General features: G+C 42.7%; 1 protein-coding gene across 8 annotated transcripts in view; it reads left to right on the forward strand.

Moving 5' to 3' along the window:
* Nucleotides 1-14,824, forward strand: part of LOC138981922 (dentin sialophosphoprotein-like) — a 70,793-nt gene that overhangs the window by 4,555 nt on the left and 51,414 nt on the right. For 7 of the 8 annotated variants that reach the window (XM_070355086.1, XM_070355088.1, XM_070355091.1 and 4 more), the window contains exons 4-8: nt 2,167-2,291; nt 3,408-3,601; nt 3,933-6,060; nt 8,084-8,181; nt 12,336-12,575. In XM_070355086.1, coding sequence (XP_070211187.1) covers nt 2,167-2,291; nt 3,408-3,601; nt 3,933-6,060; nt 8,084-8,181; nt 12,336-12,575 — 2,785 coding nt within the window. The remainder of the gene's footprint in view (nt 1-2,166; nt 2,292-3,407; nt 3,602-3,932; nt 6,061-8,083; nt 8,182-12,335; nt 12,576-14,824) is intronic. The other variant, XM_070355093.1, reaches the window with a different exon arrangement.

A 14,824-nucleotide genomic window follows, 5' to 3' on the forward strand; every position in this document is an offset into this window, starting at 1 on the left:
GCGCATTAAATCTGAAAATGTCGTCAAAGGGCGCATTGAGATTACGTACCACTGCGCCACCAAATGTACACTTTACATCGGATTACACACACACACACGCACGCACGCACGCACGCACGCACGCACACACACACACACACACACACACACACACACACACACACACACATAAACGATATAGCGGCTAATTCTCAGATGGCACCATATTGCACCATTTTGCATCTTTGGTCAAAACGCGTACAGGCCTCTTTGGTGCTTCTTGCCTTCGACTATGTCCCAGCGGAATTTGGTTGAGGGGGACAAATGTCCCATTGCCTTTTTCTCCCAGTTTAAAACCCTGCATACACACGATGCAGGTCTTGATAACTCTTTGAGGACGCAGACATGTCACAGTTCTTCACTGACAGGTTTCTATCCTTGGCACAAAGGGTCAAAAATCCAAAAAATAAGCCCTTAAAAAAATAAGGCGTTATCTTTTGAAAATATGCCCATAGTTTTGAAAATATGCCCATATTTTTGAAAATATGCCCATATTTTTGAAAATATGCCCATATTTTAAAAAAATAAGCCCTTATTACTCTGCCCTTAAAAAAAATATGGGCATAAAAAATAAGCCCTTATTTGAAAATAAGGACTTACGAGAAATAAGGCCTTATTTCTGTAAGGCCTTAAAGCCATATGTACTCGATGACTATACACGCTAATTGCTTTACCAACAGCTGGAGACATGCTAAATTAAGTTCCCTGCAAAATATTGTGGTCTAGGACCCCTTCAATGTTGAGATATGTTAATTTTCATTTTGATCTGGATCGTCCTATTTATAGATTTGCCAACAGAGGTAGCGTTGACGCAAGGGAAATAACTCCGCGTCTTTGTTTACATCCAAAGTTTTTGAGACTCTAAAACAAGCTGTAATGCATGTATATGGTCCGCGCATGGCGACATATCGTCATTACATGGTCTTATGGTGCGTTTGACATCGATTATGGGCAAACTACACTTTGTAAACACGGGAGCGCGTACATATGCCTTTAATAAAAATAAGGGCATACAAAATAAGGGCATAAAAAAATAAGGGCTTAAAAAAATAAGGCCTTATTTTTTTTACCAATCATGAAGCTGAATAGAAGTCGGCTGCGCCGCACATGCGTAGAGATCTCATTACAGGGCCGGACTAGGCTAAGAGGAGGGGGGGGGGGTTGCCACTGGTGGTCCAGGGGGGCGGGGTCAAGGGGCAGAGCCCCTTGTGGGGGTGAGGGGGCGAAGCCCCCTGAAGCTGATGGGTAGGTCATATTCTGAGATAGGAAAATGGTCGCTCCTTGCATGAAACGGCATAAAATAAACAATAGTAAAAAATGTTTTAAATAAGTGAGGTACATGTTTAGGCTAGGGGGGGGGGGGGGTTGCGCAACCCCCATAACACCCCCAGTAGTCCGGCCCTGCATTACAAACATGGCGAATGGGTTCAGTGATCGTGATGAACTTTTGAGAAGAATTTGTGCTGAAATTGGAAATTGCGAGAGAATTGGGGTTTCCGATGAGGTGTGGGTGCGCTCAAGGTAAGCATTGTTTACATGAAATGACTGTTTGATTTATATCAGTGTAACATCTTGATCGCTTTCGAATGTCCGGATGCGCAGTAGCGATGCGCAGAAAAAAGGGCATATTTTTTGAAAGGGCTTATTTTTTTAAGGGATTATTTCTTTAAGGTCATAACAGAAATAAGGCCTTATTTCAGTAAGGTCTTAACAGAAATAAGGCCTTATTTCATTATGCCCTTATTTCTTTATGGCTGTAAATATGTAAGGCCTTATTTATAGAAATAAGGGCTTATTTTCAAAAATATGGGCATATTTTCAAAAATAAGGCCTTATTTTTTTAAGGGCTTATTTTTGGGATTTTTGACCCTTTGTGCCAAGGATAGGTTTCAGCTGGGGCAGTGTAGTTTCAAAACTTCTCGCTATCGTGGACAGTTCAAATTGGTGTCAGAATAAAAGGGGTTTAGAACCTATTTGCAAAGCCAGGCTTGTTTGAGGTCCCCTGATAAGCGGAGTTCACCAACTTTATTCGGTTCACTGTTATACATTTCTGACACAGCTTTCGTGTTTGTATTCTGCCACCATCACAGTTTCTTTATCAATGACGTATCGCTTTTTTTCTTCCAGGGACCTGAACTTTCCGTCACCTTTCTGTAACTGTACGCTGTTGGATTTCGCGGACCGAGCCTTTGACTTGGACATCATCACCTTCACACAACCGCCATGCCCCACGCAGCTGCTTGTGAACTGTGGTCAGTTTCTTTGAGAAATCCCAGCTATCTGTCTTGGATATATCATAACATTTATTGTAATTTGTGAGAGCGTGAGTGCGAGACGGAAAAGATAAAGAGAAGGAAAGGAAGAGAAGACTGCATGTAGATGTTGAGTTGAGGCGTGTTTGTTATTGAGAATATTTACAGATCTAATCGAAACTAGAAAGTGCCCAACTCGGTGGGATCCAAGCACAGGGTCCGATTGGGTAAGATATCAAACATAATTTCAAGTAATCCGACCCTGAGATGCGTTCCCCAAGTTGGACTCTTCGAATTTCACGTGCACACAACCCCAACAGTCCCTGTTCGCATTAAGCTATGTTTCCATTTAGCGACGCGGCGGCAGTACGATGGCGATAAACTCGCGATGCAGCTAGCGAATTTTGCTGTGAGTGTTTCCATTAAAAGCGGATTTTTGTTCTTTCTGGCTTGACTTCTTATAAATCGGTCAAAAACTCACATAACCATACCGTAATTAAGAGAAACTTTATTTGAAGCTACTTATGTTGGTTAGAAAATTGAAAAGACGAGAAATGTAAGAAAAACCCTCTTGTTTAAAAAAAATGCTCATAAAGCGGAACGAACACGGTGCCTTTGACAACCTTTCAAGAAATTCTTGCTGGACTATGTGCAGCTCAGGGAATACATGTATCTGACGAAAAATCAGTCAAAATAGACTATAAACCTGGTTGTGGGGGGTCCTCGAATGTTTGGAAAGACTTAGACCACGGCCTCTTTGGACGCGAACATCGCGCGGCAGCAATTTTTTTTCAGGGAGCGAACAAAATCTTGACGCCAAACCGTCGCGCGGTACGTCGCCGCCGCGCCGTCGTCGCGTCGCACTTATGAAAACACGCGTTCTTTGTTACTACTGGCCGTCGCGATATAACCTTCGTGGTTGAAAACGACGTTAAACACCAAATAAAGAAAGAAAGATGTTACTACTGTTGCGATCGGTTTTGACGCTGCCGCCACCTCGCCGCAACCATCGTGCCGCCGTCGCGTCGCTAAATGGAAACACAGCTTTATTCCACAAACGGCTCTGGAGTTCAAAATGTTTCCTCACACTATAATACTTCACTTTGCTATTCTCAGGCCCGATGTTGCCGGACCGAGGTCAGGAGATGGAGCATCGCGGTCTGGTGGCTGGTCTGGTGATGGAGCAGGATGACCCGAGCTCGCGCAAGGCCACCAAGCGTCACCTGTCCTGGCTGTGGGACAAGGTCAAAGCTCTCCAGCCAAAAACTGTAAAGACGGAGTACAGCAGCAGGCTACGGCAGCTCATTAAGGTATAGGTCCTTGTGTTGGACGCTGTGCACGCATTCGTGTGTGCAGATAATCTGAGATAGGGTTGTGTTGCTTCTCATCTCAGGCTGTGCTAATTCCATATACTATTCAACAACAGCAACTTCTTGCGAAAATAAGAAATTCTGATATACTGTGACAACAAGGCTCACACATTTAGATGAATCGTCCAGTGCTTGAGGATTCTAATATATTTGCTTGCTGACTATAGTCAGTAGAACAAAACTGTGTCACTATTGAAAAACCACCCCTAGCAGTGTTTTAATGCTCATCTTGCTCTCTGGCTTCCGAACAATGATTGTTTCTTCTTTTCAGGATGTTTCTCGGAGGAAGCGCGAGCAAGCAGGTAACGATCATCAACACCCCAAAGAAAAGATAAACTTACAAATCATCAATATGAAAAGTCACTCTGCAGGTGACGGTAACGAGAGTAGACAACAGGAAGGAAAAAAAGGCGGAGATGAAAGTATTGGAGAGGACAAAAGCAGAGCCAACAAAGGTTCACAAAAAAACAACGAAGAAAACAAAGGCAACCATGAAGGTACGAAAAACGAGGATAGCAGCCATGAAGACACCAAGGGTAAGCATACGGATGGCAACAGGGGTAAAAGCAAAGAAGAAAACGAAGGGAAAAGTAAGGGAGGTGAAAACAAGGAACAAAAGGGAGTTAAAACCCAGGGAGAAGACGCGAAGGATGACGTTGTGTCTGAGAGGGAGCTCAAAGAAACTGACACGAGTAGAGGCGTAACTCACAAAGACGTTGTTAAAATGGTGCTTGTAATTAATCAGACACAAGATACAGACGGCGAGGCGGAAGGTCATGGGAAAGAAGAATCCAAGAACGCCAAGGACAAGGACACAGACAACGAGAAAGAAGACAGTACAAAAAAGGATCACAAGTCAAAAGAAGAGACACAAAAAGGAGATCACAAACATAAAATCGATGCTGGTAAAAAAGAAACTACGAGTAACAAAGAGGGTCCAGAGAAGAGTAAACCACACGAAGGCGAGGACAAGCAAAAAGCAGACAAAGGGGAGCGCGCCAGTGCATCGCCCAAAGGCGACGAAAGTAAGGCGCACGAATCTGAAGACAAGGGTAAAGCATTTGCAGGTAAAGACAGGAATGAATTAAATGAAAACAAGAATAAAACTGACCAAGAAAACGACGAGGGTGACAACGTAGAGAAAGCTAAAATTGGCATCATTATCAAAGCAAACGTGGAAGATAAAGACGGAAAGAGAAACAGCAACGAAACAAAAAAAAGAGATGCGGATGATGAAGGTAAGAATAAGAAAGAACATGAACAGGATCTAGAGGTTAAGACAGATAAGGAACAAAAAGCACAAACTATTATTAAAGTAAGTTCAGATGAAGAAGACAGTTCTTCCAAAGATCACGAGAAGCATCACAAGGACACAAGCAAATCTAAGCTCAAAACACAAAACGATGAAAAAGGCAAGAAGCACAAAGAGTTGGATGCACGAATTGCCGTAATCCCAGAAGAAATATATGATTATAGACCAGTAATTTCAGCAGCGTCCGAAGACCTCGGTAGGGGATGGAACAAACTAAACTTGAGTGAAGACGGGGGAAAGAAACACGACCGTCAGGACAAAGCAGAAGATGGGCTAGCCAAAAAGAAATCCAGCCAGCTCATTGGAAGAAAGGAGGAGATAAAAAAATTCGACATAAAAGTAGACATGGCAGAGGATGATGAAGAGGATGAAGAGGATGATGATGAAGGAGGGAATGATGAGAAAGATGAAGACGAAAACGACGATGACGAATCTAATGACAGTGACGGAGATGATGACGATGGTGAATCTGATGACAGTGACGGAGATGATGATGAAGGAGGGGATGATGAGAAAGATGAAGACGAAAACGACGATGACGAATCTAATGACAGTGACGGAGATGATGACGATGGCGAATCTAATGACAGTGACGGTGATGATGACGATGGCGAATCTTATGACAGTGACGGAGATGATGACGATGGCGAATCTACTGACAGTGACAGAGATGATGACGATGACGCTGAAGACAAAGAAGAAGGTGACGATGACGGAGAGGATGATGGCGACGAAGAGGATGATGATGAAGGAGGGGGAAAAAAAGAAGTAAAAGTGGAGACAAATGCAGGAAAAAATTCTAAGATGAATATTAAAGTAAGTGAGACAAGTTCAGACGACTGCGATGATGACGAAGACTGCAATAAGAGGAAACCCGATCCAATCGGCCCGGTGAAACAGTCCAAAACGGGTGGGTTTGAGGATAACGAAATCAGGAACGTATTAAAGAAACTCCAGGACGTGAAGCAGTACGCTTACAGTGAATACGTGGTCGACGAGCCTGAGTACGAGGGAGACTTGGCGTCTGGTGAAGACACCGACGCTGATTCTTCGGATCCCTTTGTCACCGAGAACATGATGCTTCCGCGTATGTAGTGTTGTGCCGAGTTCAGAAAGAGCGCGTTCACTCGCCCCAAAGAGTGTCATCGACAGAGACAGATTTTCTTGCGTTGTTAGACACAGAGTCGATAGGCTCCTTCATTTTCCTGACAGTCTGCCGTACATATACCTTAATCAGATACAAAGGCGTTTAAGTCTGTTCTTATGAATTGTCAGCATTCGTGTCAAACCTGAGAATGCCCACGGGTTCTTTTCTGTCTCTGCAACAACAATCTATCCTATCAAGTTTTGCTGAAACTTTACCAAGTTTTTGTGCCTGACATTGAAATCCGGGATTTCAATCAAAGAAAAGGTTTGGATACAAGAAAGCAGCGTCAGTTTCCGTAAAAACACTCAATGTTTTCAAAGAAATCAGGAGAAGTCTTACGTCACTGACCTCTTACGGGCGAGCTTTGCACGTTCCTTTGTTCCCATTCCCAGGTTTAAACGAGTTCCAAATGTTCTCCGAACCCGTGTTTGCTTTATGGTACAACTAAATCCGAGTCACATTAGTTCATCATTTTCTTGTCCTGTTCAGCGTTTGGCACAAAAACTTGGTACCCTAACGTTAATTATAATTTTCTCATGGTAACTGCGTAAGTTTGAAAAGAAAACATCTTTGGTTATGACATGGGAACGCAAGTTCGCCATCGCTGATCAGGACGACTTGCATGCTTATTTAAAACATCTAAGTTGATGGCATGCATGCATGAGTACACACAAGCATGATACTTCACTATTTTGTTTTGTTGATTTTCGTGTGCAATTCATTATAATACAATACCATCATTGCTTCGTCTTACCGTCGCACATTATTTCATCGATTTCAGCAGCAGATGGAAAAAAAGCGATGTGATACGCTTAGTAAAACAATCATTTGTGATTGCGTTGTTGTGTAAACAGCTTTAAAACATTCAAAAGCCTTATTTGATTTGAATAAATAACAAGTCACGTAAGGCGAAATTACTACATTTAGTCAAGCTGTGGAACTCACAGAATGAAACTGAACGTAGTCCGCCGCAAAAGGCAGTGAAAGTGACGAGCCTGTTTGGCGCGGTAGCGGTTGCGCTGTGCTTCATAGCAAGCTTTACTGTACCTCTCTTCGTTTTAACTTTCTGAGCGTGTTTTTAATCCAAACATATCATATCTATATGTTTTTGGAATCAGGAACCAACAAGGAATAAGATGAAAGTGTTTTTAAATTGATTTCGAAAATTTAATTTTGATAATAATTTTTATATTTTTAATTTTTAGAGCTTGTTTTTAATCCAAATATAACATATTTATATGTTTTTGGAATCAGGAAATAATGAAGAATAAGATGAATGTAAATTTGGATCGTTTTATAAAACTTTTGGTTTTTTCACAATTTTCAGATTTTTAATGACCAAAGTCATTCATCAATTTTTAAGCCACTAAGCTGAAATGCAATACCGAAGTCCGGCCTTCGTCGAAGATTGCTTGGCCAAAATTTCAATCAATTTGATTGAGAAATGAGGGTGTGACAGTGCCGCCTCAACCTTTACAAAAAGCCGGATATGACGTCATCAAAGACATTTATCGAAAAAAAACTAAAAACTTCCGGGGATATCATTCCCAGGAACTCTCATGTAAAATTTCATAAAGATCAGTCCAGTAGTTTAGTCTGAATCGCTCTACACACACACACGCACAGACAGACAGACACACACACACACACACATACACCACGACCCTCGTCTCGATTCCCCCTCTATGTTAAAACATTTAGTCAAAACTTGACTAAATGTAAAAACGTGTCTACGCCTTGTGGGTGAGATGGGGAGGGGAGGGTTGGAGCAGCACAGTACGTTTTTGTTACATCCATTTGTAGACAGTGTCAAGTATTTCATCAAATTGAAGGTTACCTTTCTTAAAACTACTTTTAGGTTTTGTCTGCGTGTCTGATAGTGCTACTTATGATTACTTTAATGTATGCACTTTTGGAATTATATCGTGGATATTAATATTTCGCATTGCAATCATTTGAACAGAAGTCATCAAAAGATCTGCGCCTGCCGATGTCCCAGAGACTGACATCGTCATCACAGAGACAGATAAAGGCACGGAGATCGACGCTGTCAAACACCCTGTATGCTGTATGCTGTATACTGAGAGAGAGAGAGAGAGAGAGAGAGAGAGAGAGAGAGAGAGAGAGAGAGAGAGAGAGAGAGAGAGAGAGAGAGAGAGCGAGAGAGCGAGAGAGAGAGAGAGAGAGAGAGAGAGAGAGAGAGAGAGAGAGAGAGAGAGATATTGGATTGGATTGTTTACTCATTTAGGCCATAGCCCCTTATGAGGGGGGTGAACATATATGCAATGACATAATGACATTTACACACAAATCAAATGAAATAAATCATACACAAACTAAGACATTACATTTCAAATAAAAATATCGTAGGCTTACATGAACTAAGACATAACAACACTACGTAGCCGAAATGCTTTGTACACATAAACTGACAACTTTCGAACAATACCTTCATTCACAGATGCCATAAGGATAGAAAACTTGTGTAAACTTGGGTTTCTATAAAACTTAGCGGGAATAAACTGGCATCGCAAATCACGAAGTGCGGGGCAACAAAGCACAAAATGAAACTCATCTTCCTTACGTTCCCTGCACAATGGGCATAGCAACATATCTGCATCGTATCTCTTATATCGATTAACGTGCACAAATAGTTCTGTTATTCCACCTCGGAATCTTGCCATAATAATTTTCAAATGCCTATCCATGTTCAATAATAAATAAGGTTTTACTTCGTGCACAGTGCAAAATGTCCTATATAACGCAAATCTATCACTGTTCTGAACATGAAAATTCCATTCCTGCCATCTACAATCAATCAATCTTTCTCTGAAATCTTTCAAAAACGGTTCTCATCTTGCACTCCTTGATTCATCCATACAAACCCAAAACCATTCTGACATAATTTACAACGTACGCTAGACACCCAGTTTCTTTTACCTCTTTCATCCAGTTCACGCAACATTTTATAGGCTTTATGTGGCAATTTATTTACGTCCATTCTTAACAACTTCAACCAATATTTAACACAACGTATTGCAGCATTCACATAAATGGGATACCTATTCATCTCGCCGTACAGCTTGCAGCAGACCCAGCACAGCACAGATCCAATTCTGGAATCTTAAGCTAAATGTGTCCCAAGACACACATTTTGTAGTCCTGGCATCCTGAAAGGCAGAGGCCCCAACCTACAGGTTTGCTACCATACCAAAAACGCCTCCAGACACGGGAACTTGGGAGCAGAGGCAACAGCTCCGCTTGAACCTCAGAAACCAAATGTGCCTCCAGACACACAGATCCCTTAGACGGCCGAGGCTGTGGCCTCTAAGGTTCTCTTGTACCAAACCGCCTCCTGACTCTGCATCAGATTGCTTGCGCTGGCATCTGCTTACATAGACCCACATTAAGTCACCACCGAGTGGTAGACACAGACGACATTTGGTAGCACTGACTGACAGCTTCACGGTAATGCGTACCCATAGCGCGGCCCTGCATGGGTGGGAATGTTCTGAGCAAAACACTATGTGTTACTCCATACCCCCCGCCCTCCATGGAACTTCTTGACCCCAACAAATTGGGGGGGGGGGGGAGCTTGCCCAGTCGGTAGAGGCGCTGGCTTTAAAACCGGTTGTTACTATCAGCGTGGGTTCAACCCCCAAGTTCGGCGCGGGATGTGTGTCCCAGAGTCAACTTTGTGCAGACTCTCCTCGGTGTCCGAACACCCCCGTGTGCACGCATGCGCACGATAAAGATCCCAGGGTCACAGCGAAAGCCTCAGGCCTTGGAAACACGAATACATGCATGCAAAAATATGAAGCCCGGATGTCCGTTCGGCCAACAGCCAAAAAAGTAACCATTTCAGCACTGACCCAAGACGACCCAACCCGGTCCCTAGCCCATTTCAGGTCTCCTCTAGCAGCCGGCAGCCAGCTGTCTACATCCCCCCCCCCCCCCCCCCCCCCCCGCATTTTTATTTTTTATTTTCATACAAAGCCGGGTTTTCCCGTGTAACATGCCCCTAATGGCTTTGCCGTGAGGGCGTAAAACTTTCATTTTCTCTCGCCGTACACAAAATCGTTGGGTGTGCGTGATCCAACACCAAGAAATTTCTTTAGGGCAAATAAATGAACTTTTTCAGACTGTAATGCAGATTTCTCAAGACCCCACAGTTCAGCTCCATATAGTGCAATTGGCAAAACCTGAGAATCAAATGATTTTAAATAAACTTTCAAATTATTATTACCAAGCTTGGACAAATTTTTTAATATACACAACAATGCGTTTTTCGCTTTGCTTGCAAGGTCACAACAAGTGGCGGTAAAACTGAGTTTTGTGGAGAACAATATTCCTAAATACTTATAAACATTAACCACTGGCATTATCTTTCCATCATACTTCCATTTCTCTCTTACACTCAAGTATCCACCCTTCCGAAAAACAACAATATTACTCTTATTCATATTTACTTTAAGGTGTAAATTTGATGCTGCATGTTGCAAATTATTCAACTGCGTCTGTAGACCAACCACAGTGAGAGAGAGAGAGAGAGAGAGAGAGAGAGAGAGAGAGAGAGAGAGAGAGAGAGAGAGAGAGAGAGAGAGAGAGAGAGAGAGAGAGAGAGAGAGAGAGAGAACAAGAACAAGAACAATTCTTTATTTTACGAGGGTAATAGAGTAAGCAGTGATCTGCTTTTTGACTCACATGCGAAGCAAAAGTGAGTCTATGTACTCACCCGAGTCGTCCGTCCGTCCGTCCGTCCGTCCGGACGTCCGGAAAACTTTAACGTTGGATATTTCTTGGACACTATTCAGTTTATCAGTACCAAATTTGGCAAGATGGTGTATGATGACAAGGCCCCAAAAAACATACATAGCATCTTGATCTTGCTTCAAGGTCAAGGTCGCAGGGGCCATAAATGTTGCCTAAAAAACAGCTATTTTTCACATTTTTCCCATTTTCTCTGAAGTTTTTGAGATTGAATACCTCACCTATATATGATATATAGGGCAAAGTAAGCCCCATCTTTTGATACCAGTTTGGTTTACCTTGCTTCAAGGTCAAGGTCACAGGAGCTCTTCAAAGTTGGATTGTATACATATTTTGAAGTGACCTTGACCCTGAACTATGGAAGATAACTGTTTCAAACTTAAAAATTATGTGGGGCACATGTTATGCTTTCATCATGAGACACATTTGGTCACATATGATCAAGGTCAAGGTCACTTTGACCCTTATGAAATGTGACCAAAATAAGGTAGTGAACCACTAAAAGTGACCATATCTCATGGTAGAAAGAGCCAATAAGCACCATTGTACTTCCTATGTCTTGAATTAACAGCTTTGTGTTGCATGATCTTGGATGACCTTGACCTTTTCACAAGGTCAAGGTCACATGTATTTTGGTAGGAAAAATGTGTAAAGCAGTTCTTAGTGTATGATGTCATTGCTAGGTTTAGTTACCCTAAAGGTCGAGGTCAAGCATGTGAGTCGTATGGGCTTTGCCCTTCTTGTTTACATCTGGCCCTCGCCCTAAAGAGGGACTAGTCTAAAATTGCTAAAGAATAAGCAAGTAAAGAAAACAAACTACTGCTACATGATTATAATAGAAATGAAAGTAAGAACATATCAACCACAGTGAGAGAGAGAGAGAGAGAGAGAGAGAGAGAGAGAGAGAGAGAGAGAGAGAGAGAGAGAGAGAGAGAGAGAGACTTCGTCATCACAGAGTCAGATAAAGGCACGGAGGTCGACGCTGTCGAACTCGACGCTGTCGAACTCGACGCTGTCGAACTCCGTGTAAGCCGTAGAGAGAGAGACAGACAGACAGACAGGTCAGAAAAGTCAGAATGTGGTACTCGCGTATGGCACAAGGTTCGGAGAGAGAGAGATAAGTCAAAAATTGGTACTCGCGTAAGGCACAAGATTCAGAGAGAGAGAGAAGTCAGAATTAGGTACTCGCGTAAGGCAAAAGGTTCAGAGATAGAGAAGTCAGAATGTGGTACTCGCGTAAGGCACAAGATTCAGAGAGAGAAGTCAGAATGTGGTACTCGCGGAAGGCACAAGGTTCAGAGATAGAGAAGTCAGTCCACTAGATTTGGTCTAGATTGTGTGGATTTTGATCATGCCTTACACAACGTTTCCGGACCTCCGAGATTCCAGAGGTTTTTTCCTCTCAGCCATTCCCTTTCCTGATGTGTATCCCCCTTTTGATCCAGCACCCGGATCAGGGCACGGAGGAGCCTCACCAACACGCGCACCTTGACGATCCCGGGTCAGGGGGCAAGCAAGTGCATGTGGGAGAAGGGGAGACAGCGGAGGTGCACACGAAGCCGGAGCACGGCGACGACGAGGTGGACATCACCATCAACGCGGAGTACGCGCCGGCCTACGAGCTGGAGGAACTGCTTTACGTCGTCGGCGGCCTGCTCACCGTTCTCACGCTCTTCTTCTGTTGGGTGAGTTAGTGAGCTAGCCCCGTGTATAACCTTTCTTTTGTTTAAATTAAGTTTTCCCCTTAAAGTTAGTTATTGGACCATGGAATCACAGACAAAACAATTCAAAGCATTCACTTGTCCACATTCAGAACACAGATCAAAGACGATTATATAATCAAACATAATTATGTCGTTTGCACCGAAATGCACCGCAGGAAATGACTAAAATTCGTGTTAGATCGCACATCAACAAATCATTTCAATGCGAGCTTATTCTAAATTCGCTTCTGTCAAATCGCTTACAATGCTATAAATAGACAAGCTAGCAAAAAACAACAACAGCTACTGCGCGATAAGTCTCCTGATCGAGTCACTGGTCTAGCCCCCTTTATCATTAGTTATTTCTGAAATGTTGACTGTTAGCAAGTGACGTCAAATGTATATCCACATGAGCAGGCTATAATTTTCGAGACATGTCTGTTATCACTTGCTAACAGTCAGCAATTTAGAAATAACGGTTTTATTAACGGCCGGCCTTTTTCAACCAAAATGATTAGCAAAGCGACTCTGTGTGAATACAATTGAAGGAATGGCCCAAAAGGAGACGTGGTTGAACCAAGGGTCGTGACCTCCCTCACATATATGGCTCCATGCAGCCAACCACTCACCTGACCTCATGAATATTAACAGCAGAAAAACTCTTAGTCTTACACACAAGATCCTCGAACATGATTGAACAGGCCTTTCGCTTCGCCTTTTTTTGTTGACGAGAAATAAAAAGATTCAGAACCAACAAAAGACAGCGAGGATGTAGTGTAAAACTACATTTGACGCTAACTTAGTGTGAAAGGTTCTTGATGCTGTGTTACGGACTCTCTTTGGACTTTCACTCACGGACGCAACACTTCATTGTAACAACAGCATAATTTGGCATGGCAAACTTTATTTCTGTGTTCGCTTCCCTCCTCATCTTCGCCTTCCCGACCGAAGCCGGTGGCTACAAGCCACAATACAAAGTTGACTACATCTTGTCAGTTAGTGGAGCACACTACAAAATACGTCCACTCTCTCTCGTGTCTCAAAGTTCTCTCTCACACTCTAGCATGTACATACATAATCAAACTTTCGCTAGAGTCACAAACATCCAATCAACATCTTAGTAACCACCCGTAACCACGACACTCTAAGCAGGTTCCGTGTTTCATTGGTTAAACGTAAGACAAGAGGAAGTGGGAGAAACACACGGGGGGTGGGGGGGGGGTGGTGGTTAAACAACTGACCACCTGCCAGCGATCCACCCGATCCGACAAAGGAATTCACACCCTCTTAAAGAGGCTTTGATCGGGGCGCGTCAAAAGACACGGCTAGAGCATCCTCTGGGAAGCCACTCCCGGTTAGGCCATAAAAGTTACGCAACTGACCACCTGCAGGCCAACGGCTACCCGTCTCTTCAGAGGAGAGCGGCTTAAGTTCAAATGATCAAAGACTAGTCAGAACATGGACACAGACGGCTAAGCGCGCGAAGGATCTACCGGTGACTGGACATGTGCATCTCAAAATTTAACTTGGAACAGATAATGGCATTACACAAAACATAAAGCGATCGGCAACATGAACTACAAACACTAGACTGGACAATGACAAAACTTTACTCTATAATTGGTGACTGATCGCCCTGTCACATAAGGTTACGAATTTCATTTAATTCTTTAGGACTTTGACCACGTAATTGTTAATCGAGATGAGCACAGCATGGCATTCCGCCGGGAAGGTGGGTGTTGGATTGCCATTCTGTTCACTCACACCCACCGACAAAGTTGGCTTTTCAGTATTTTTACTTAGTAAATTATTTCATTGTTAAAAACAAAAAGTGCTGTTCCTTGGAATAAGTCATTCTGATATGTTAAGTTCAAAATTTTAGTTCGTGTTTGTAATTTTTAGAGTGATAAACAAGAAGGGTCTCGGCCTGACCGTTATAACATTTAGCGGATCGCCAAGAATCAGCTCTGATTGGTGAAACAGTCATTTGGGGCACTAGAATGGTAAATATACAGATATATCATTAAAATGTGAATTTGTATCAGAATGTTGAGATTTGTAATGACCAAACTCATCAACTAATTTGTAAGCTTCCAAGATGAAATGCAATCTCATAGTCCGTGCTTCGTCGAAGATTGCTTGACCAAAAATATTGTGAGTTATTTCTAATCTGCCGACTGTTAGCAAATGATAACAGACATGTGATAATGTATATAAACATCTAGGGCTGT

Source organism: Littorina saxatilis, linkage group LG12 (assembly GCF_037325665.1).
Source record: "Littorina saxatilis isolate snail1 linkage group LG12, US_GU_Lsax_2.0, whole genome shotgun sequence".
Classification (NCBI taxonomy): Eukaryota; Metazoa; Mollusca; class Gastropoda; order Littorinimorpha; family Littorinidae; genus Littorina; species Littorina saxatilis.